The 22,341-nt window shown below is 39.4% G+C and overlaps 3 protein-coding genes across 17 annotated transcripts; 1 reads left to right on the plus strand and 2 right to left on the minus strand.

The window, feature by feature from the left end:
- Window positions 1-1,538: 1,538 nt before the first annotated feature.
- LOC117423178 (large ribosomal subunit protein bL12m-like) lies at window positions 1,539-5,386 on the minus strand. 2 transcript variants are annotated; one of them, XM_034038666.3, is made up of 5 exons: window positions 5,138-5,386; window positions 3,882-4,068; window positions 3,301-3,372; window positions 2,608-2,745; window positions 1,539-2,281 (listed from the first exon to the last, which is right to left on the minus strand). In XM_034038666.3, the coding sequence occupies exons 1-5, from the start codon at window positions 5,194-5,196 to the stop codon at window positions 2,165-2,167; spliced, it is 573 nt and encodes a 190-aa protein (XP_033894557.1). In that variant the 5' UTR covers window positions 5,197-5,386; the 3' UTR covers window positions 1,539-2,164. The 2 variants fall into 2 exon arrangements, with proteins under 2 accessions (XP_033894557.1, XP_033894556.1); XM_034038665.3 differs by having other exon boundaries at window positions 3,882-4,071.
- A 904-nt stretch (window positions 5,387-6,290) lies between these two features.
- Window positions 6,291-9,323, plus strand: zgc:103625 (methyltransferase-like 26 B). The gene is made up of 6 exons (XM_034039429.3): window positions 6,291-6,766; window positions 7,250-7,412; window positions 7,726-7,785; window positions 8,117-8,184; window positions 8,386-8,464; window positions 8,680-9,323. Exons 1-6 carry the CDS (start codon window positions 6,567-6,569, stop codon window positions 8,731-8,733), a joined length of 624 nt encoding a protein of 207 aa, XP_033895320.3. The 5' UTR covers window positions 6,291-6,566; the 3' UTR covers window positions 8,734-9,323.
- Window positions 9,204-22,093, minus strand: LOC117423506 (hepatocyte growth factor-regulated tyrosine kinase substrate). Of its 14 annotated transcripts, none has more exons than XM_058989884.1 (21): window positions 21,892-22,093; window positions 19,623-19,707; window positions 19,066-19,141; window positions 18,617-18,709; window positions 17,043-17,160; window positions 16,643-16,695; window positions 16,367-16,435; window positions 16,148-16,272; window positions 15,940-16,018; window positions 15,216-15,320; window positions 14,682-14,771; window positions 14,487-14,525; window positions 14,001-14,153; window positions 13,442-13,655; window positions 13,149-13,321; window positions 12,721-12,861; window positions 12,225-12,459; window positions 11,697-11,830; window positions 11,463-11,579; window positions 11,283-11,369; window positions 9,204-11,040 (listed from the first exon to the last, which is right to left on the minus strand). In XM_058989884.1, exons 1-21 carry the CDS (start codon window positions 21,926-21,928, stop codon window positions 10,942-10,944), a joined length of 2,322 nt encoding a protein of 773 aa, XP_058845867.1. In that variant the 5' UTR covers window positions 21,929-22,093; the 3' UTR covers window positions 9,204-10,941. The 14 variants fall into 14 exon arrangements, with proteins under 14 accessions (XP_058845867.1, XP_033895310.3, XP_033895306.3 ...); XM_034039419.3 differs by having other exon boundaries at window positions 14,682-14,777; XM_034039415.3 differs by having other exon boundaries at window positions 13,442-13,652; window positions 14,682-14,777; window positions 15,922-16,018.
- Window positions 22,094-22,341: the final 248 nt, after the last annotated feature.

Genomic DNA, 22,341 nt, shown 5'->3' on the forward strand with positions numbered 1-22,341 from the left:
TTTCCAAATGTTTGGTCAGACCCCTGTAGCATTAACACTGCATGCAACTAAAAGTGGCGTTTTCTACTGTTTCCAGGGTTGATCAGCTGCTAGTAGGAGCAGTATTCTAGTTTGTTTAACAAGTCAGCGAACTTTGGCATGCAGCCTTTACACTTGTTAAACGTTTTACAGGCATAAATGAGAGACTAATGCCTTTATAAGGGCTCTGTGTTACTGAGGACAGTATCATCTTACTATGCTGAAGGAATGGCTTCTTCTACAAAGGGAATTACCTGACACGAACAATCAGTTTATTATAGCATGTGCAAATCAATCTGTCACATATTTACTCAATATTTTAAATATTGATTGATTGTGAATATTTTTGACATGAACTATGAATAAAGTATTGTCAAAATCCATCCCTTATTGTACACTCATTCTTTAAATGACTTGCGAACAGAAAATATTTCCATGAAAGTAATCCCCATTAATCAGACAGAAATAAACTGCATTCTTGCTGAGGAATGTCTTGTCTGTGAGGCTTCTCAGAACACTGCAAAGTCATAAAGGGAAGGAAATGAAGTAACATCCCAAACGAAATTGCTTAACAGCTAACCTATAGCTCTCTGTTTCCTAACTCAGAATTCCATTAGTTCAGTATAGGTTTGATTTAATTTAACAGGACTGTACCTTTTAGAGTTATACAGCAAGATTATTTTAGTTTTATCATGCAACATATATTGCTAACCTATAAGCAGGTCTTATTTTTTTCTTTAGTTTAGACTGTCCAGTCCTGTTCATATCTTTATTAAATTCCATTACACATTTCAAATTTGTGTGCAGCCAGGACTGGATCTCGTGTCAAATTGTCTAGTAGTTGTATAAATATAACTGCTTTTCTCTACACAAAATTGGGATTCTAAATCCTGTTATTCTGTAATAGAACGACATAGTACTGTTTGAATTTAAAAAAAAAAAAAACTTCATAATTAGTACATTGCTAGTTTAGCAACAGAGGTCTATCCCCAAGCTGACAGAATGAATTGGTTGAAGTCAATCCCAGTGTGGAGGTGGCAATTCACTGCCTTTTAATAAAACCAGGCCATAAAACAAGGAAAGACTACAACTCTTGTCATATAATAGCTAGAACTAAAAGGTGCATGATGTACTAACATTTCCCTTGAAAAAGCAAGAACACAAGCTCAATTTATGTTATTTGTTACATTACATTGAGACGTAAATTAAATTAACAGGCAGTTAAAAATGCTACAAAAATTACAAAGTAGCCATATAGTTATTGTTGTTCCTGGAGCACCTCTCAATTCATTTGTAGGCTTTAAATATAAAAGAGAATGTGAACTTCTAGTTTAGTCATTTTCTAATTTAAACGTGTGTTCTGCACATAAAATTGATTGGTTTTATGTTTTTATTTTCATTTAAAATAACAGCATTTTAGTTGTTGTGGCTGCATAGCTTAGTTTTCAAGATGTCAGAACATTCACTTTAGATTCTTTCATCTAAGAGCCACCTTAATGAACATGTTACAGAACCAAAACTATAAACAGCCACCCAACACGGTTTTATTTTAAAACATAAGTACCGTAGCAAACAACATCAATATGTCCTTTATGCTGGTAGTAGACAACTCCACGTTTAGGACAAAACTCAATAAACTACACATGTTCAATCTGAATAAAACTAAACTCAGTCCAAAAGACAAAAGTATTGACAACAGGTCTTTCTTTAATGTCATTATATCAAAACACTAGTTTGGACAGAGGTTTAGTTTTTTCAGACTGTATAAATGCCTGAAGTTATAGATACATTTAGGAAATATAAACTTACAGGAAGCATGCACTTAAAAATAAAAAAGAAATGACATGCCCATTAAATAAGCAGAGATGACGGTTATTTTCCATGTTTATTATTATTTTTAGTGGACAATACAGTCTGGTCCGCCTTCCTCAAATCGGTGTGGCTCCAATTTGCAAGGGCAGATGGACAAACAGACTTGTGGACACCTGGTCAGAACGGGCGTCTTGTAAAATACAGTATTGGAATAGTCTTGTGGTGCAGGGCTCCTGGGCTTCGTGGAGAAGGAGGCTGGACACATTGAGTTCTCTTAACACGCACAAACCCAGGGACCAGCGACGAGTGGCTTTCAAGGCAATTTTAAAAAGTTCTACTCCAGGACGACAGTGCCTCCGGCTGCCTCCAGCACAGCCTTCAACTTCCCTGCCTCGTCTTTGGAAACGTTAGCCTTGATCTCCTGAGGCAGAGACTCCACCAGCTTTTTAGCCTGAAATAAGAGGGACTTTCATTTACTAAAAAAACTGGAAAAACAAAATGGCTACTTTCTTTGAAGACTAAATTAACTTCGTTACGTTTTAAAAGGCAATCAATTATACAGTGCCACTTTATTTTTCAGTAGGTTTTTTGATATATTAACAAATTCCAGGCTATAAAATTAGATGACAAAGCTTCTTCAGTTACAGCGATTCTAATGCTGCTCTACTGGTTTCACCATCCTCTGATACAGATGTATAAATCATTTTTCATAGATCTTTAAATAAAAGTTCCGTTCAGGTGCAGTGCCTGTTTTGAGTTCGGCGTACTGGTGCGTACCTGGACCAGGTTGAGGCCGGGGATGCAGTTCTTCACCTCCTTGATGAGCTTCACTTTCTCAGCCGCCTTCAACTCAGTCAGCTTCACAGTGAAGTGGGTCTTCTCCTTCTTCACCGGCACTGCCTCCTCTTCCACTGCCTGGGGGGACAAAGAGACAGTGGCATACCGCTCCAAGAGGAATAATCAGTGAAGTCTGCACAGGTTTCTGCCTCTTGGGAATCGATATTGGGAAGGGAGAAGTACTCACGCAGTGAAGAGAGAAGCGTGTGATTCACTAAAGTACTTTTGCTAGTTGGTTTACAAAATTAAGAATGATAAAGTGGTAGGGTTTGGTTTTCTGTAGGATTTTCTACACAGCTTTGTCACTAACGATGCAACAGAACATCTGATAATTAAATCAAGGCCCGTTCAGAAACCTTGACTATCTGTACTTTTTACAACCTACTTATGTTATAAAAGACCTGCTTCCAATGAAGTATAAAACTACTTTTATACAAGGACAACCTTGGAACAGGTTACAAAGCTACAAGAAACTAAGATAAATACATTTCTCACTGTTGCTGTAGAACTGTGCCAATTAGAAATACCCCCATTTTTAAACAAAAACAAAAGTACTACATTATAATGCTATAGGGGGCGCAAGGGAGTAACAGTAACTATGACCTATTACCACACTAGATATTGTGTATTTACCTGTGATGAAGGCAGTGCTACGGGCATTGCACCCATTGGCATCATCCCCATATCCTTAATGTTAAGCGTTTTCTAGATTAAATAAATGGACAATATTAATACAAATCAACACAGCATTAATACAGATATATACAGAGGCTCTTGCATTCCATAGCAGGTTGACAACATGAGAAAATCCACTAATCCAGCTGGTTTATTCAAAAACACACAAACGTATTATGATTACTGTCCAATACATGATTTAACACTGCAACTGCAGGAAAACTTTAAAAAACTATTGTTAATCTATTATAATGAGTACACCATGAACACGCTTTTTATTTTCCTTGAGTTATAACCTCAATAACACCCTTGCACAGAGGGCATTACTGAAGAATAAAGACCAGTTTGGCAAATACCTGCTAATGCCCTCTGTGCCAGGTATTATTGCTTAAGTGAGGTCTAAGTACTCTCACCTGACATTCTTAACATTTGTGTCAAACACATTTGCTCTCAATTGACTCATTTGGATAAATACATGTTTTGATTGATGTAAGATTCATGTCCACCGCTGTATTTAGAGAGCCCCTCTACTCTTGTACCTTGAGCAGCTCATTCAGGTCGGAGACCTCGAGCAGTGTGAGACCTGCAATGTCGTTGACTAGCTGGTGGATTTTCGGGGAATACTCTTTCGGCGCATTGTCGAGGGAGGGAGACGCCAGGGCTTCATTACTGCTGCTGGAGCTGGTCTTCAGTCTCCGCAGAGCACAGAAAGTAGGAAGCTCATGTCTGCTGAAAAAACACCACAAAAAAGAAATAACAGTAAATGCTGTATTTTCAGAGACTGCTAACGAAATCCAGACTTTTTACCAATTCTCCTTCTGGTTAAACATTACAAATGGGATATCAGGGATGGTAGTCCCATTGTATTATTATTATTTGTTTATTTAGCAGGCGCCTTTATCCAAGGCAACTTAGAGAGACTAAGGTGTGTGAACTATGCATTAGCTGCCGAGTCACTTACAACGTCTCACCCGAAAGACGGAGCCCAAGGAGGTTAAATGACTTGCTTAGGGTCACACAGTGAGTCAGGCGCGATTTGAACCGGGGACCTCCTGGTTACAAGCCCTTTTCTTTAACCACTGGACCACACAGCCTCCTGTATAGCAGTCTGATCCATTGCTGGTTTTACTATGGTTTAATAAGACACACCTCAGCTTGTTACCTATACACCGAGGCTAATCAAACAGTAAAACCTGGAATGGGTGAAACTGCTATGCAACAGGAGTCTTATTTCCATCCCTGTGATATGGATATCTTACAATTAAAAACAAAAGAGCTTTACTATAGACAAAGTGAACTTGCATCACAGCACCCCAACAATACAATGTAAATGAAGTGGGCTAATAAGAGGGGTTGGGACTACGTTTTATAAGAAATGTCCACCTGCAATCCATTAGTTTCCTGTGCAGAAACCAGTATCACGCAGGCAAATTCATCTCAACTCAGGTATAGATAGTGTATCAGAGCTGAACAACAACAACCACCACCATATAAACCACAATGTAACCATCCCCGTCTCATTCATGTAGAATGTATCCGTACGCTTTCACTGTATACTCCCTGCGCAGACTGACCTTGCCATGCCTGTGCATTAAAAGCGTTACATAAGCATATCTCCTCTAAAAACTACTATCCATGGAAGATACACATGCCCTCACTGACAAAATGTCATGAATAAACGAATCCGGCTCACACTGCACAACACCTGTACGTTAAATAAATAAATAAATAGATAAATAAATAAATAAATAAATAAACGACACCAGTCTGTTATGTTATCTTCACCAGCATTTACCTGTGCAACTGTGCCGCTATCCGCAGCGACCTTCTCACACAGTGTCTGGCTGAAAACATATCGGCTGTGTTCTCTGTTTATTTGACTGGAATTATATCTTGACCCCCCCCAGGTACAACCGGCCCTGTGTTTCTCCACCTTTCTAATCTCTCGTCTGCGTTAGTCTGTGTCTCACATGCACATGGCGTCCTCCACTCTCCCTGACCTACCCATAACACACTGCGGGTCTATCTCTGCCACTTTTGTGAGAACTTTATTAACACACAAACTCTGATGTGAACATAGCAACTCTTAAAAGGGAGGGCGCGATTAAAAAACTACGCAATGAAGCACAGAAAATTTAAAGGGAAAGTTACCACTTAATTATTTTTAAAAACAGATATACAACCCAGATTTAAAAAGAAATATTCTAAATATGTCTATAGTAAATTATACAGAATAGTATAGATTATTATTTATTTCTTAACAGACGCCCTTATCCAGGGCGACTTCCAATTGTTACAAGATATCACATTATATTTACATACAATTACCCATTTATAGAGTTGGGTTTTTACTGAAGCAATCTAGGTAAAGTACCTTGCTCAAGGGTACAGCAGCAGTGTCCTCCACCGGGGATTGAACCCACGACCCTCCGGTCAGGAGTGTAGAGTCCTAACCACTACTTCACACTGCTGCATTGTTTTTGCGGGGTGCTATTTTATAGAATTTTACAACTTTGTGTGTAGAATATATAGAGAATAATGCAGAGACGGATTTTCCATGGCTGTTGTGTGGGATACATCATATGGTGTGAAGCACAATATTTCTAGACATCACAATATGAATGATGCTTCAGAAGAACACAATAAAAGTACACTAAGTTTTTGGTGTCATAAATCGGGCATCATAGGCACTGTTATTGGCTGTTGCTTTCAGGTGTGAAATGTCTTTAAGCAATCGGGATTTTGATATGTGGTGTTTTTACAGTCAGTGGGTGTGCGTTTTAATAGAACCTCCTAATATAATGTGGAGAATATGATATTGTCTAATGATACCTCACTTATTGTGTACCCTCTGTAATTTATTTATTTATTTGTTATGTTCTTTAACGTTTTTTGCAGCCTGGCCATTTTCTATAACCCCGATTGCATTTATAAATGACGCGCACGGTGATAAGGTAATTGCAGATTGCTGAACAAAACAGGTGTCACTGCCCTCAACCAGTAAACATTGCCTAGCCTAGAGTTTTCTAAGTGCAGATTAGTTGCAGCCCGGAGGTTGGGATGTGTGAGAAGAAGGAGGAATCTCTAAAACTCTAATCTGCTTTGCATTAATCTGCGGGAGCCAGCGTACTCCAGCCCTGGGCCAGGGAGAGTCAAATGTTTCTCAGTGGACGCGGTGAAGCCGTTTAACTGCTTCGCTGTTTCGATTCGACACCCCATTAAAGATGCTACTGTCTCCGGTGGCTGAGAGGAACAAGGATGCCCTGCTGCAGGTACTCGCAGGCCTTCTGGGCGGTCACTCGGAGAGGCAGCTATTCGGTTTGGAGCTGGGATCAGGCTCCGGTCAGCACGTCGTCCACTTTGCACAGGAGCTGCCCTTTGTCACCTGGCAACCTTCAGAGATCAGCAACAGCGCTCAGGACAGGTACCGTGCAGATAGACAAATATACACCGTGTCGGAGCTAGATAGTATGGAAGCGTCCTAGTGCCGATTAAAAAAAAGAAAAAAGTATCTCTACGTAGGATTTACTACGTAGTAGATAAAAAAAGACCGATTTAGGAGTTTGAAAGTCCTAGGTAGGAGATATAAAGTCAAATGTATGAGATACTTTTTTTTTTTTTTTAATTGGCACCAGGACGCTTCCTTAAAAAAAAAGACACCAAGTAAGCGGAGAAAAAAAATACAAAAAGTGTGAGAGTAATGGTTCTTTCTCGGTAATTTTGCTCGGTATTTTTGCAGTTAACCGTGTATTTACCATGCTTTTTTTTTTTTTTTTTAAGAAAGCTTTACCATACATACATGTTATTTACCCGATTTTACAGTTATTTTACTTAGCACTGATTTTACCATGGTATATCACCACAGGCAGTAAGATGGTAATTGAATTCCCCATCTTGTTTCATGCAGCATTTATGCCTACATCTCAGCCACCAAGGTGAAAAACGTGCTGCAGCCTGTCTACCTAAATGTGGAGGAAGCATGGGGAAAATGGGCAGGGATGCCCAGGAGGTCCTGTGATGTCATACTCTGCATCAATGTGCTACACTTCTGTACCTTCAACACAACCAAGGTATCTCAGCACTCACTGAGTTTTTATACTGCTGCAGAAATCCCACCTGTATATAACAGACAGGAATAACACACATCTACACGTCTGTCAATGTCAACATACCTAAATACATTATTGTACATAAAGAATTCTATGAGGGAGATCACCCATTTAGATAAACTGAATTCAACTTCCATACAAAGCAACCAGCGCTACATACACCATACTGGTGATTCACATTAAGTTTCTTAGTAAAATCATTTATAATAATGTATGTAATTATGTAGATAAACACAAACAAACAACACTATGTCCTAATTGTATCTGTCTGCAGGGTCTATTCAAGGGAGCTGGCGAACTCTTAAAAATTCACGGACTACTTATCACTTATGGGGTGAGTAAACATGACTCCTCTCCCAGCGATACGCTGAAGATTAGAGTAGCTTGGCGAATATATGTCACTTGTAAAACTGGCATGGTTTTGCTTTAAATAAAGCAATATAATCTGGTGTACATTCTTGAAGCTTTAAGGATATGAAACGCTACAAAAAGTAAATACCTGTTTGCCCAAGGCACTGCTGAGCAGATGAGCTGAAGATGACTGAGTCAGTTCTACTCACATCATGAGTCGTATTATACAGTAATAGTGAGACAGTATTTGGCCCATATTCTTCCACAGTGTGACTGAATTGTGTTCACTCTCTGTGTCCTTTTTAATGACCCAGCCCTATGCAATCAATGGGATCATCAGTCCAGAAAGCAACGTCCAGCTGGATGGCAGCCTTCGGGAAAGGTGAGTCTTCAACCTGAAACATTCATTCAAATCTAAAAGCTCCACTGGGTAGCTTTGTCCATTGTGTACTTGGTGCCTCCATCCAATAGTTGATTTATTATACCTCTAACTAAATATACAGCAGAAAAGAGCTGTGTGAGAATTTATCAACATTTGCCAGGGTTATGATTATTCAAACAGACCTCTGGGACTCAATTTCAGGAATCCTGAGTGGGGGCTCCCTGATATAGACGTTCTAAGACAGCTGGCATACAAGAATGCACTGCGCTTGGAAAGAATGGTGAGTCTTTTTACCTTTGCACCCTTAATGTTAAACAGTATGTTACAAGTGCTTCGCTTGTTTTTTTTTTCGTGCTTATGAAATCTTGATTTTATTCTCACTCAGAACCAAAATTATAAAATGAAATGAATTGTCAAAACCAGTTGATCCTACACCTATGTAGTAAGAAATCTGTAGGAGTCTAAAATGACACCATCTTCTGTTTTTTGTTTCAGATTGAAATGCCAGAAAGCAACAAATGTCTGCTCTTCAGAAAAATAGAACTATAGGACTCCAAATGTGTCTAACATTCCTCAGATATTTATTTATTTTTAACATGCTGGATTTTTAATCTCTGGTTGCATTTATGTCAAGATGCAGATTTGACCTTGTATTTTATTCAGCAAAAAGTAATGCAGCATTTATGAACATTGTGTATTATCTTCTAAAATAAACATATCAATAAAATCACTTAACATTCAAGCAAACGTCTGACAAATGTTTAAAGGCTGGTGGTCCTATAATCTTGCACAGGGAGACAACTATTTGGCATCAAAACTAGGACTCTACCATCCAAACCGGTAGGAACCCTGCTATTATTGGAGCATCCACATATTGCCTATCAATGACTTAAACTTTATTGAAAGATATACTGCATGGTAGTATTAAGACATTTTGACAATATCTATATATCCTGCTAATCAAGAAGAAACTAGGAATGTCTGATCCTTACATTTCCCTCCCCATCACAGACTAACACTTTTTGGAGAAAAACAGCAGAGTTTATTACATACGATCTTAAAATAATTTCTTAAAATCAGACAGATCAGTAAAGCAGGAAAAAAAAAAAAATCACAAAATACATAAAAAGGTTACAGAAGAGCGCTCAGTATTTATTACAGACATGCTTTAGATACATCCATTATTACAGACTGAAATTAAAATGCCCTTGTTTTAAAGTATTTAACTTCAAACTGCAACTTAATTGCATCAGAGCTAAGAAATTATGGCGTAGAATTCAGAACCTGGCAAACATTACAAAGTGTCCGTCCTAAAACTGTTCCCCTGGAAGGAAAATATAAATAAATCCCTCTTTACAATTACATGTTCGTATTCTGACAAACCATGATAAATTAGTGTTTACAACATCTTAAAAAAAGATCAGTTATAAAGATGCAGAAAAAGAATGCTTGATGGAAGTGGTTCAATAACATAGCGCCAGGCTCATAGCCTGATGACCTGCTCTGATCATCACCAGCAGGCAGTACTGGTGTTAGTTAAAAGCTCACTCACTTCCTGCCTCATCTCAGTGCTAACCCTTCCATGCTTTCCTTCATAGATCGGGGTGTTCCATTGCAAATTAACAACTTTTGGAATAGGTGCAGGATTTATTAGCTAGTTCAAAGAGAAGCTCAAAGCAGTAATTCAGCTTGGTTAGTGGTTAGCCAGGATGCTGGAGGGCAATACCCTCCATACTCTACAGCAAGCAGAAGGGATCTCCACTTTCCCTGTGAGAAAAAAAACTATCAAAACAGCCATGTATGAAGTCTGCCAGACTTAGAATTGGTGATGTCACTGATGCCAGGATTTACTTACGTTTTAACCTTTTGGATTTATTTTGTTTCCATAGTTAAACTCCTTAAAAGACTTAAACAGGCTTCAATAGTGCTGTACACCCACTTTAACACAACCAATTTGAAGCATGCACTTTCTTATTTAGAAAAATATTAAGACTAAGAATGGTTATGTCTTTATATTTGATTTTATAACATTTACTATCTTAACTTCTGCTGTTTTGCATTTTATTTTGTAAAGAGACACCATGTGTGAATGAAAAAGAATGACAAATATGCATTATCTGAACACATACCAACCACCCCTTACTTAACGCTTTCAACAACAAGTAACTATAAAGGGAAGACAACCCTAAGATAACTAATGGAACAGTTTCAGTGTCTTGTATTGAGGAAATCAGAAAATGCTACACATGGGTAATGGTCTTGAACTGCAATTATGATCTGCTGTTTTCAGGGGTTATCTTTGAAAGACTTCTCTATAGGTCTGCTGTGTTGAGAGTTAAAACCAAAAAAAAAAAAAATGGTGAAAAGTAGTCTGATCAGTATCCAGTCATTTTTGTATTATTATAATGATTATTAAAGCCACACAGAGTTCACAGTCAGAGCATGACCTGCAATTAAAGCCAAGGTTGGATAAACTATCTCTGGGGAAACTCCTTTTTGTAAGAGCTAATCTCTGCAAATCGGACACAAAGCACTGCTAATAGGGTCTCTAAGATACTTATGACCATGTGCAGAACAACTTCTCGTGCAAGCTTTCTTAAAGGACCTTGTGGTTCCAGTATGAGTTAATGAACAGGAGTGGAAGTTAATGTGCACAGAACTGCTGACAGTTTAAAGCCAAGTAGCATAGTGTTTTTTTGCAGGGAGTGGCTGATCGTCCTCTGAGTCGTAGGGTTCCTATGAGAATAAGGACTGAGATCAGTCAAAGCAGATCAATTGTGCCTCCCCACCTCCTCCATGCTGCTGCTGCTGCTGCTGCATCTGCTGTTGTTGTTGTGGGCCACCAGGGGGAGCCATCTAAACAGTACAACAAACAAGTTAGTTTAGTGCATTTAGACTTGCAACAAACAAATGCTTATATACAGCACATGTTCACCATAAAAATTCTGATATTGCAGTTATGTCAAAACGTTTTTCCTAGGTTACTATTCAATTCTGGGTGTGGTGATGGACAATCACACATGTAATAGTAATCACTAAAAACCACCCCTGCACAATTCAGTTTCTCCTGTTACTTAACCTTTACTTGAGAATTTTACCTGCTGGTACATGGGCTGCTGACCCGGTATGTAGGGCTGCTGTGGAGGCATGTTGGGGTCCTGGCCAGGCAGGGCAGACATCATATTCTAACAGATACAGTACATTAGAAACGTGTGTGTCTGGCTGTCAGGCCTGTGCATATAAACTGTTGAAATAATATTATTTATTTAAGTGCTTACCTGCATGTTATAGGGCTGGTATCCCATGGGCACAGACTGTGGCCCCATGTACCCCATCCCACTGGACTGGGGAGGCTGGGATATTGGAGGAATATTTTGAGCCTGGGATGGCACAGTCTGCAAGCAGTGAGCAGAAACATTATTGTTTATAACGCGATGATGAAATTAGATTACAATTTAGTCTAGTGCTGCAAAGAACATCCCCCAAAAATCTCTGCATCTTACAGTACTTGCCTGGTATCCCTGTGTGGGTGTCGGCTGGTAGTTGGAATAGCCTGGGTTTGTGGTGGGCACAGCCTGGCCCTGCTGAGTAGTCTGCCCAGTGGAGGCTCCTGGCTGGTACATGTACGCATTCACCATGTTTGGGTCTAATGGGTAGAAGAAAAACAATAAAAATGTAACTTGTGTTTAAAAATAATAAATAAAAAAAACGGTCAAACTTCACTCTGTATTTTTTTCAGATGCAAGACAAAGCCTAAACTGTAAGGTAAGACAGCAATATATCAATTATTTATTGCAGAGAGCAAGTTAGGAAATTGATCTGTAATGAGGCTTCTTTATAAATGAGAATCACGCTTTCTTATAACATTTGATTGCGCTTGTTCTCAATTATTTAGAAAGACCACAAATCCCTTTAAACCGGATGTGGGGACCAGGCTTCACAACCAGTACAGGGTCAAATGGGAAATGAACATGTAGGACTAGAAGATTACTGTGTAGATGTTGTTAATACAGCAGGCTTGCTACAAAAGGAGTCCTTACCAGTGCCAGGCACAGGCATTCCTGGGTACAGCGCAGTGCCAGACTGTGCTGGCTGGTTCATGTAGACAGTGTGCATTGGCGAGCCCTCCACTGAGCCAGGGTAACTGGTGGGGCCAGAGGGCTGGTACATCACCCCCCCGGCAGCGGGCAGCGACTGCAACTGGAGAGGGCAAACACAGTCAGTCAGGCTATTGCGAATTGGATTACCCGGTTCCCAGCAGCTCTGTGGACAGACCTGAATGCAGAAAAAAGGGCAGGAGGAGACTTAGGAGAAAGGCAGCTTGGAATGAAATAGAAAGATTTAAAAATGAAAAGAAAATTCTCACAGAAAACAGAAAATCAGAGCACAGTGTATGTAAATGTATCCATCATCATCCTCCTCCTCCTCCTTCAAGAACGGCTTTCTAATTAAAATAAACATAAAACAAAACTAAAATGAATTTTGATGAAGAATTGAACCTTATTCCTCCCTGCATCCCTCCTGCGTGGAGCTCACCTGTGCGTAGGGCAGAGAGAAGGCGGGCATCTGGGCCCTCATCTGAATGGTCTGTTTCTGCTGCTCCAGCCGCATCTGTCTCTCTTTCTCCTGTTCCTGCAGCCTCTGAATCGCCAGCTGCCTCTGCATCTCCAGGTACTCCTGCAGAAAAGCAATGAATTACATACTAAAAATCAACGCTAACAGCAAAGATTTACAAAACAATAAAATGGCATCATATCTATACCAGATGCACATTAATAAAATATACCAAACTTTATTGAAACCTGATACGTTTCCTGGCTCATCTTGACAAAGTTAATTAACTAGAAAGACACTAGCCTTCAATTGTCAGAAACGTATATGCCACTAGCGGTCAAGCATATTCAATGATATGCCTTAGTTCCTTGTAAATCTAGTATTGAATGGATGGTGAGCTGCACACAGACCTGCTTCTTCTGCCTCATGATCTCCAGTTTCTGAGCAAGCTGGATCTGCCTCTGGCGCTCAGCCTCCTCAGCAGCACAGCGTAGTTTTTCACGATGTTCTTCCCGCAGAGCATTCAGAGCCCCACGGGCATCGCGGACCTGTGCCAGCTTGTCCTGTAGACCCTCGTAGTACACTGCCAAGAGGAAATGCATGTAGGAATGAGAGGAGTTGCTGGGATCAGAAAGCCAGTTGTTCCAATAGCATGAATCAATGAGAAGCTCTTTAGAGCTTGGCTGGGACTGGGAGTACGTACATCGCTTCTCATCGAGTTGGTTGAGCAGGTCCAGCAGCTGGGGGTGCATGTTGTTGATGGACTGGAAGAGGGAGAGCACAGCACTGTCGTTGGTGATGCTGCGGCCCCTCATGTGGTTGCTCTTCATGCGGTTGAGGAAGGTGGGGACGGCATTCTGCAGCGCCTTCAGGAACTGCTCGTGATTCTCGTCTGACTCCCCGTTCTGATACTGCTGCTGAAAGACAAAAAATTCACCACGGTCACAAACTGGGAGCAGATTTCACCTCTGCTGCCATCTACTGGCTTTGTACTGCAACTGCATTATGTATCCCTTAGAAATTTCAATGTTGCAAGTTTGCAAAGAGTGTTTTGTTCCCAAAATTCATAAGGTGCTCTTATTCCTTAGCAACCTATACATTTCTTGCGATTGTTATTGTACATATTATTTCCATAAACAAACAGGGATTATGGTTTGGTCTTGCGTGGCTTGTTATCTACTACACAAAGATTCATCCTGGATAATTCTGTGTGTGTGCTAGGTTTTCTTGATTATACACAGGCTGAGGCAGGGCCACGTTACCTCCACAATGTTGATAGGAGGTATTGGGTGAGCCTCCACAGGCTGGCTGATTGTGATAGGCTCAGCCACGGGCACAGGGGCGGAAGGGGTGGGGCTCTTCCGAACTTCCTCCTGCTTCTTTTCCCAGTAGGTCCTGTTCAGGTAGCGTGCAAGCTGAAAGAAATAAGGAAAAGCAAGAGTGGATAAAGGATTTCGATGGGAACAATGCTAGTTCTGCAACATCTGAAGTTACAAAATGGTATAAATGCTTTGTGAATTTGAATGTGTTTAAAACCAACAACAAGAATTATTTTACTAATTCCAGACTTGTACATATAAAACTTGACAGTTAAAGCAGCCACTGCAGTATTGTAATGCTTAACTGCTGTTGATAAATTGAAGGTGTAGAGGATTAGCTTTTGCAAGATGGGCTATAGGGTGGTGTAGATGGTCTAGGACTAACCATAACCACAATGTTGTCTGTTTTATTTTAATTTTTTTTCTCACCTCTGGATCTGTTTCTTCAGCAACTGGAGCAGATGAGTTCTATTAAAAAAAAAAAAAAAAAAAAGTTATAAGAAGTCATAATAGCAAGCATGTGGATGAAGGGTGTGGTCGTGATGCATATCATTTTGACATCAGAACCCCCTGTTTGTAATAAAGATAATAATTTATAATGGTGGTAAATGAAGCCCTCCTTACCACAGGAGAAGTGTACAGAGTGCTGACTGGCGGGGCTGATGATGTCACTGGGGTGGGGTCAGCTTTCGGATACACAGAATATGTGGGCTTCTGCCTCTGCAAAAAAGCAAACTCATAGAGCAACACAAGAGCCATGCACTTTACAGGATACAAAACTATCCTCCAAGCTACTTCAAAAACCTTGTAATCCATTTACCAAAACAAGATTTTTATTTATTTATTTATTTTATTTTTTTTTAAAGAATTGATTTGTTTGCTAGCATGAGCTCAGTTTAATCTTCAGACCAATGTCAAGTCTACTCTCTGAAACAATGCATTTTATTTTTAATAGGCTAGAAAGAATCATGTTTTGGGGTGGGGGCAGGGATACAATCTTAAAATACATAAACCTTAAAACAAAAAATATGTCTGTTTGTTCAATATATAAAGAGATCATAATGACGAACAAAGTCATCCATGAATTGGTCATTTTTACACAATTAATACTAAATGAATTGACAATCTGTCTTAAGATATAGTGAACACTAAACCCACACAGACCATCCGATCCTTCTCCTCGGCCTCAGACTGGGACAGGGCGATAGCGAGCTGCAGCTCCTCCTCCTCCTGCAGGGCAGCCTCGTCACGTTTCGGGGGCATCTGAAGAAGACAGGACGAGACAAGAGCTGCAATATCGCCGATATACTCATCACTTATTTTACTTAGAGGTTCTGTCCCTCTCAGTGTGGGTCAGCCTCAACTGGCTGGATGTGAAAGAGGGGAGGGGGGACAGGACTTGTTGAAGGTTTAAGAGAAGACGTGTGCCCCTCCCCATGCTCCGTTATGGGAGTGTTAATATTTTTGTGAAAAAATACAGTAGTGGCAACAACATTGAAATCATGCTGTAAAGGTTAACTTACAATTTAAAATATACAATATAAGACTGATTTTGTAACACGCACTTTTTTTTCGTGACGGTTTTATTATATATTTTTATGTAAACTGCTTTAGAATAACCCTTAAACATCATGCTGTGTAGCTCTTATCTGAAGCAGCAGCAGCAGCTCCCCAATGAATATGGTTGGGAAAACGGCATTTGACTGAAAATGTGCAATTTAAAATAACATTTAGAACAAGGGTGCAAGGAGTGGGAGGTTTATCTTATACATTGTGTTGGTCAGTGAATGGAGGGTGCTCAGGTGATCCCCACATGTAGATTTAGGCTGTGACCTTCTGGTGTAGAGGCAAGTGAGCTACTTACTGAGCCACCAACCACTACCTGTGACTGCTGAGATAGCGGGCTGGTTAGGTACTCGGGGGGCAGCTCCGAAGAGCCAGCAGCCTTGCCTTCAGCTTTTCTGTAGAGATATAAAAGAGAGGCCTCATGTTACCAAGAGTAACTGCAGAACCACATTCCTTTACCTGTAGATTTTGTGTCTGAAACAGTAGTAATTTGCTATTCAAAACGTAATGATGGAGAGACTAACTTGTTGATCTGTTCAAAGCAGGGCTCACAGACCCGAACTTCCTTCTCTATTCCGAACTTGGGGATGGTGGAGTACTTGGAGGAACACTTCCCACAGAAGATCTGTCCACATGCCCGACAGTGATGCTGCACAAAACCAGAAACGCGTAAGTATACAGAAATACAAATATGTGAAATGAATTTAGAAAAAACAATGCATAGTGACAAACAGGACTGTTACCTTTCTTGTCATGACCCCGAACTGGACTCTGCACCGGTGGCACTCCTCTGCGTCAACCCAGTCAGGAGCCTAAAAAAGAGAAGGGGCAGACAAAATGTACTTCACTGAACATTGGGCTTTTCTGTTTATTTATCCATTACATAGGACAGGATCACTGTACAACCATTTGCACACAATACCCATTTAGTATACATTTAAACTAAAGCATACACACAAACCAACATAAAGAAAGGCACTCACACATACAAACATTTTCACATACAAACATATGCTTACCCTCTCAGCTGCAAACATGGCATCACTCTCTTTAAATTCGGGGAAAACGTGACCTGAAATAAACCCAATTCATAATCTTTAAAGACCTGAGACTGCCAAGACAGGGAGCCCACAGTTCAGCTAGACCAAACTTCTCCTGTGCCAGTATCTTTTTGATTTGATGTATAATTGTTGCGTAGCAGTTTCAATTACAGTACTGATTTCAGCTTCAATGTAGATTAACATTACTGCAACTCTTTTGCTAATCCAATCAGTTACACAAGTTACAACCTAAGTCCTTCACAATAGCAAGAACATAAATGGCAGAAAATATGCTGCATGGGATTCAGGTTGAGAACTGTAGAACATTACTGTTTGGATGGAAAAACACCCAAAGTAACCAGAATGAGTTTGATTTTACCTTCCACCTTCATGATCTGGTAGGTATCCTGGACCACTTTGTATTTGGGCTCGTTGCGGAAGGCGTGTGACCAGGCCTGGATTAGGTAGAGAATCTTGTTCCGTACGCTTGGTTCACTCTGTTTCGAGATAGAAAAATAGATAATTAACTGAGCACAAAGACAGACAAGCTAAATTAACCTTATTTGTATTTATTTATTAAAAGTATGCTACTGCCTTTTGGAATAAAAATATTTTGTCAACAGAACACTGCTCCTTTATTTATAACTACTGGTTTTTTTTGTTTTGTTTTTTTTACATAATATATCCTTACCTCTTTCTTAGCCTGAAGATGTAGTTATGGTATTTTGTTGTAACTTTTAAAAACCACTAACTTTACAATACTCACCTTTGTCCTGTGATACAAGGAAAGTGTTTAAAATGACTTAAAACAATTAGCGAGCAAAATGTACACAATTAAAAGAAAAACAGAAACCAGCAGAGTGTTTTGCTTCCTGTCTTACTCTTCTGTTTGATGAAATATGCAGTCATGAGGAAGCCTTGCAAAAACCATGTGACTCACTGCTCTGGGAACTTCCCCTTCAAACCGAGAAGCTAATCTAACACAATTCAAATCCACTAAAGGGCTATGCAGCTCAGTGGGATTAGAAAACCCCATCTCAGACTAACAGACAATAAATCAGAGGCCTTGTGACTATGAAATTTGTCCTGGCGGGTCAAACATTATTTACACCAACAAGACAAAACCTGCACTCAGTCAATGGCTACCCTTATAAAAGTTTTGCAAAGTAGAAAAATAGCTAAGTGTATAAAGCACAGTAAAAGCATGGTTTACCATAGGCAAGCACTGGTTAAGCTCACAGAGGTATGGTAAAGCATATAAAAAAACACAGAAATCCATGATAGACAATGGTAAAATGCTTAAAAACCATAAGAACTGAAAAATGACTGTGCAAAAAATACCATGGCAAACTTTTATAAGGGTACAATTGTGTGATCTGCATTTATAACTGAAAGACACACAGGTGAAAACCTGTACTAAAGACAGCCTGTACTTAGGCATGGCAGCTCTTATGGATTTATGGATTTGTACTACAGCACATCTGTTTTTGCAGTACTGTGTACTGCCACTTGCTTTGATCTTTAAAAAAAAAATACATATACATACATATATATATATATATATTATATATATATAATTTTTTTTTTTTTTAAATGATCAAGGAAATACACAAATTGTCTTTGCGCTACATCAAAGAACTATAAGGAACGTGATAACCATTTGTCTACTTGAGGTTTACAGTCTAGTTCTGCAGCCATATTCCTTTCTATGACATCAGCCAGGAGATGTAGAAACTGAAGTTTCATATGAAGGAAAGGATACTGAGGAAGGAGTGAAACCAGTTGTGTGTTACAGCAGGTTGTGCATGTTTGTAAAGGTTTCTGTGTGATTTTTTTGCTACATTCTCTCTTTTTTTTTTTTTTTTTAAAGACACTATTAAGACACAAAGAAGGAAATAAAACACAAAGTATTGACAGAATGTCTGCACATGTGTTAAAACTGACAGTTCCCACCTTAAGGAGATCCTTCAGTTCCTCCATAGTTTGCTTGTTTGCCACCTCATCATGCACTGTTTGGCCACAGTTCTTTACAACAGACTCCAGAACCTAAAGTTAATCGCCAAAAAACACAATAAATCATTATGAATGTCTAGACTGGAGTTTTTCATTATATAAAAGCACACAATTCTGCATTGTTAGTCATTAAATGACGAGAGAACCTTTCACAATGGTCTGGACGGCAAACATGACTTGGACCAAGACTCCCCTTAATTTGAGTTTCTTTGTGTATACACTGAATTTCTGAGGTCACTGGACACTAAAGCTAATATTAAAGCTCATGATAGAATTCTGCCAGGGTTTAGAAAGACAGATTCACTTTATGTATGGAGTCCAACTTCCTGCACATTTCTATTAAGCACGGTTTGTTTAACCCTCCAAACAACCAGGTAACAAAAGCTCACCTCTAAAGCATAAAGGGCCACATGAGGGTTCTTGTCATTGAGTTTCTTCTTGATGGCGCCAATAGCATATTTAGCTCTAAAAGGGAGAAAAGGTGAAACATAGTGGTTATTTTGTTTGTTTAATTCAGGCATCATGACAGCTACAATATAAAAACCAGCCTGCTGTTGCGGGTCTAGAATGTTCAATTATGTTCCCTCCCCACAGCGTATCGGGTGAACACAAGCTCAGTGGGTCTTCCAATCCCATGACCAAGCAAATCTGACGCTCCCTGTGGCAAGGATGCAAAATGGCTCTCCACTGACTGTACGACACCCTGCACTCCACACGGATATGCCTAGAGCAGGCGACTACCTTGAGTAGTTCACAGGTTAACATGTATTTTCTGGTTCATTATCACTTGGTAAATGGCCTTTTGATAAATGGAGTATTAAAGTTCTGAGGTATACAATTTTTAAAAGTTAAAAGACTGACACATATCAATTTCTACTGATGCGAGATATTGTAATCTGTTTTTTTAATACACAGCTTAGGTAGAGTGCAATTATGCCAGACTTACTGGGCATCTCCTTGACGAATCAGGTCGCATATCTGCAAAATGGATTCCCAATCTGTCTCCAGGAGCAGCTGGCTGGTGGCTTTATCTGAAAGAATAAAAAAATATATATCTCAATGAACAAGCGCCTTCAGGGATGACACTCAGGACCAGAAAACAAAGAAACATTGTGTGTGTTCGGGGGGGGGGGGGGGGGGGGGGGGATCACTAAATACTAGTTTTGGGTCACTGAATCAGTGTGACAAAGTGGTTCAAATTACAGCACCTCAAAAAGGTTCACTTCTTCAAACTTACCTAGAAGTAAACAAGCACGCAGGCGTGACAAACCTTATTATTAATTCTACATGACCAGAAAGTAGCCACACCTGCCTAAATTGTGCAGCGAGTCACATGTAAAATCAGATCACAATTGACTTTAAACAACAGTAGGCACAAACATTTTGCACATGGCTTTTAGGAAATGTGTGATGCAGTTTTGTGTATATATTTCTATTTTCATTTGTATCACCGGCCAGAAAATATTGAATGTACTTTTACAAAATGTATGTTGCAGCAATTATGATGAGGAGGACCCTGCCTTCCATTTGTCCTGCATTATTTCTAGAGAACAGGATATCAAAAGGCTCAAAATCTGCAAATGTTTTACTGCAGATGAGTTTTCAAAACAAGGTTACTACTTATGATATCACACTTTCCAACTTTCACATGGACATTTAGGGTTTTGTACTCCTTGTATAAAACAACAGCACCTAAAAGTTAAAGGGATCTCAATACAGTGCAAAACTATTGTGTGTCCATATTACCATAGTCCTGTATCCATATTAGAAGAGTGTATTTCATGCATGGGAATGCGAGTAAATTTAAGGAGCAAGGGGTTAGTCAGACAGGGTAGACAGTCACACAGGGTAACAAAGTTCTTGTCCATGCAAATCAGCCAACCACAACTGATGTCTGATGTTAACTGTACAAACGGACCATGCATTGATTTTCCTACCAGGACATATAGAACCTGCTACCTAATCGCAAAGACACAGAAGGATTGGTCTCACAAACACACATTTTATGTCTGTGGCATTGAACATCTCACTGTCAAAGTGCATACAGCCAAATAATAAAACATGATCAGTAGAAATTGAGATACAGTAAATTGAAATTCACCTAATTTCATAATTTTTCTGCTAATATGGCCAGCTCAAGTGGCCTAGTGGTGATTTTTTTTGTCTAAATAGCCATACTGTTGGGAAAAACAGAAAACTTGAAGGTTCCAAAAGGATATTATTCTAAAATGACATTATTATAATAAATCCAATCGCTGTGCAACACCTGCATTCAGGCGCTTGCTAATAAAAAGACACTATAGTGTGACTAATTTGCCTAAAACTAAACGCTTCTTTACATTTTTTGAAACATAGTTTAAATTGGCCGAAACCAAAGCACGAAAAATAGATAATTTTCTCAGAACACAATATTGTTAATTCTCCTTCAAACACAGAATAATAACAATGTTATGTGCGATATTTTGTATACAGAAATGTCAAATTGCCAAACGCGTCAGTAAAGGGCATGTCATGTGACTTATTTATCATTTTTAGGTAAAGTTCTGGGGCTTGCCTATATCATTGTCTGCAGTACTGTATATTTACTCAGTGTATTAAAATTCCCTGTCAGTATTGATTACCTGTAGAAATTCCAGGTACAACGAAAACCCATCATCAAATAAAAATACAACACAAATATGTGTTGAAGCAAGTATATAAATAAGTAATATACAGCACTGAGAAAGGGACATGTAAACAGCGCAGACCGAGTTTTAATATTAAAAAATAAAAAGTCAAGTAAGAATCCGTTATAAACAAGGAACAAATTAAACTCCAAAACTATATTATTTGTAGCTAGCTACCTTAGCAAATAGACCTGTACCGTACTATACATTTTATTAAAGCGTACAGGCTACAGTACAGTACCCTGGATAAACACAGATATGTTGAAAATAATAAGAAAAAAAAATGAATACTATCCAAGACAGCACATTAGCCCGAGTCGCTTAATAACCTGAAGTATACAAGAAAAGACAATAAATGGTGGTTTTAATTGGTTTTGCCTAGACTGTCCGTCTCTGTAATATACAGGGACTAGTCACTAGACTGTATATAGGCCTGGCCTGGTCTGGTCTGGTCTGGATTGCAATCTGAGATGTGAAAACAGAACGCATTCCTGCATTAGGAAATCCAAACGCACTTCAAGAAAAATGTAAAAGGCGAAGGTTATTTACCAAGAAGCCTTTCAAACGCGCCTCCTCCTTTTCCCATGGCTGAAGGTTGTGTTTAATCGAGATCCTATAAACAAACAGCGGTGCCAGTCTTTCTCGGCCCCGTTGTCTATCTCCTCCTCTTTTCCAATGTCCTTCTCTGTTTCCTGTTTCCTGTTTCCCATCTGGTTGTCTGTGCTGTCATGGATTTCCTGTGGGTTCAATGGCGCCCTCTTCTGGGAGCGATACGATGTACTATACGTACAGTATTTTATGTTGACTTCAGCGGGCAATAATAGGTTAATTTACAACATAGACAAATGTTTTTTTACAGGAGCTGGTTGAACAAGAAAAACGGTCATTTTGATATTGAATAATATTATTATCTATAAGAGTGGCGGTCCGCCTATTATTTCACACCTATCCCATAATTCCACGTGTCGACTGACTCAATAAGAGACCACATACAATGTA

The sequence above is a fragment of the Acipenser ruthenus genome, chromosome 17, assembly GCF_902713425.1.
Source record: "Acipenser ruthenus chromosome 17, fAciRut3.2 maternal haplotype, whole genome shotgun sequence".
In the NCBI taxonomy this organism is placed as follows: domain Eukaryota; kingdom Metazoa; phylum Chordata; class Actinopteri; order Acipenseriformes; family Acipenseridae; genus Acipenser; species Acipenser ruthenus.

Coding starts and splice junctions, on each gene's coding strand:
- LOC117423506 (XM_034039414.3), bottom strand. CDS start 21,928: ATGGGAAAAGGAGGAGGCGCGTTTGAAAGGCTTCTTG. Junction 18,710..19,065: donor TGGCCCTTTATGCTTTAGAG/GTGAGCTTTTGT, acceptor GATTAACTTTAG/GTTCTGGAGTCTGTTGTAAA. Junction 14,154..14,486: donor CTGAAGAAACAGATCCAGAG/GTGAGAAAAAAA, acceptor TATTTCTTTCAG/CTTGCACGCTACCTGAACAG.
- LOC117423178 (XM_034038665.3), bottom strand. CDS start 5,196: ATGTTTTCAGCCAGACACTGTGTGAGAAGGTCGCTGCGGATAGCGGCA. Junction 2,746..3,300: donor TAGCACTGCCTTCATCACAG/GTAAATACACAA, acceptor TTGTCCCCCCAG/GCAGTGGAAGAGGAGGCAGT. Junction 2,282..2,607: donor CCGGCCTCAACCTGGTCCAG/GTACGCACCAGT, acceptor CTCTTATTTCAG/GCTAAAAAGCTGGTGGAGTC.
- zgc:103625 (XM_034039429.3), top strand. CDS start 6,567: ATGCTACTGTCTCCGGTGGCTGAGAGGAACAAGGATGCCCTGCTGCAG. Junction 7,413..7,725: donor GTACCTTCAACACAACCAAG/GTATCTCAGCAC, acceptor ATCTGTCTGCAG/GGTCTATTCAAGGGAGCTGG. Junction 8,185..8,385: donor GATGGCAGCCTTCGGGAAAG/GTGAGTCTTCAA, acceptor ACTCAATTTCAG/GAATCCTGAGTGGGGGCTCC.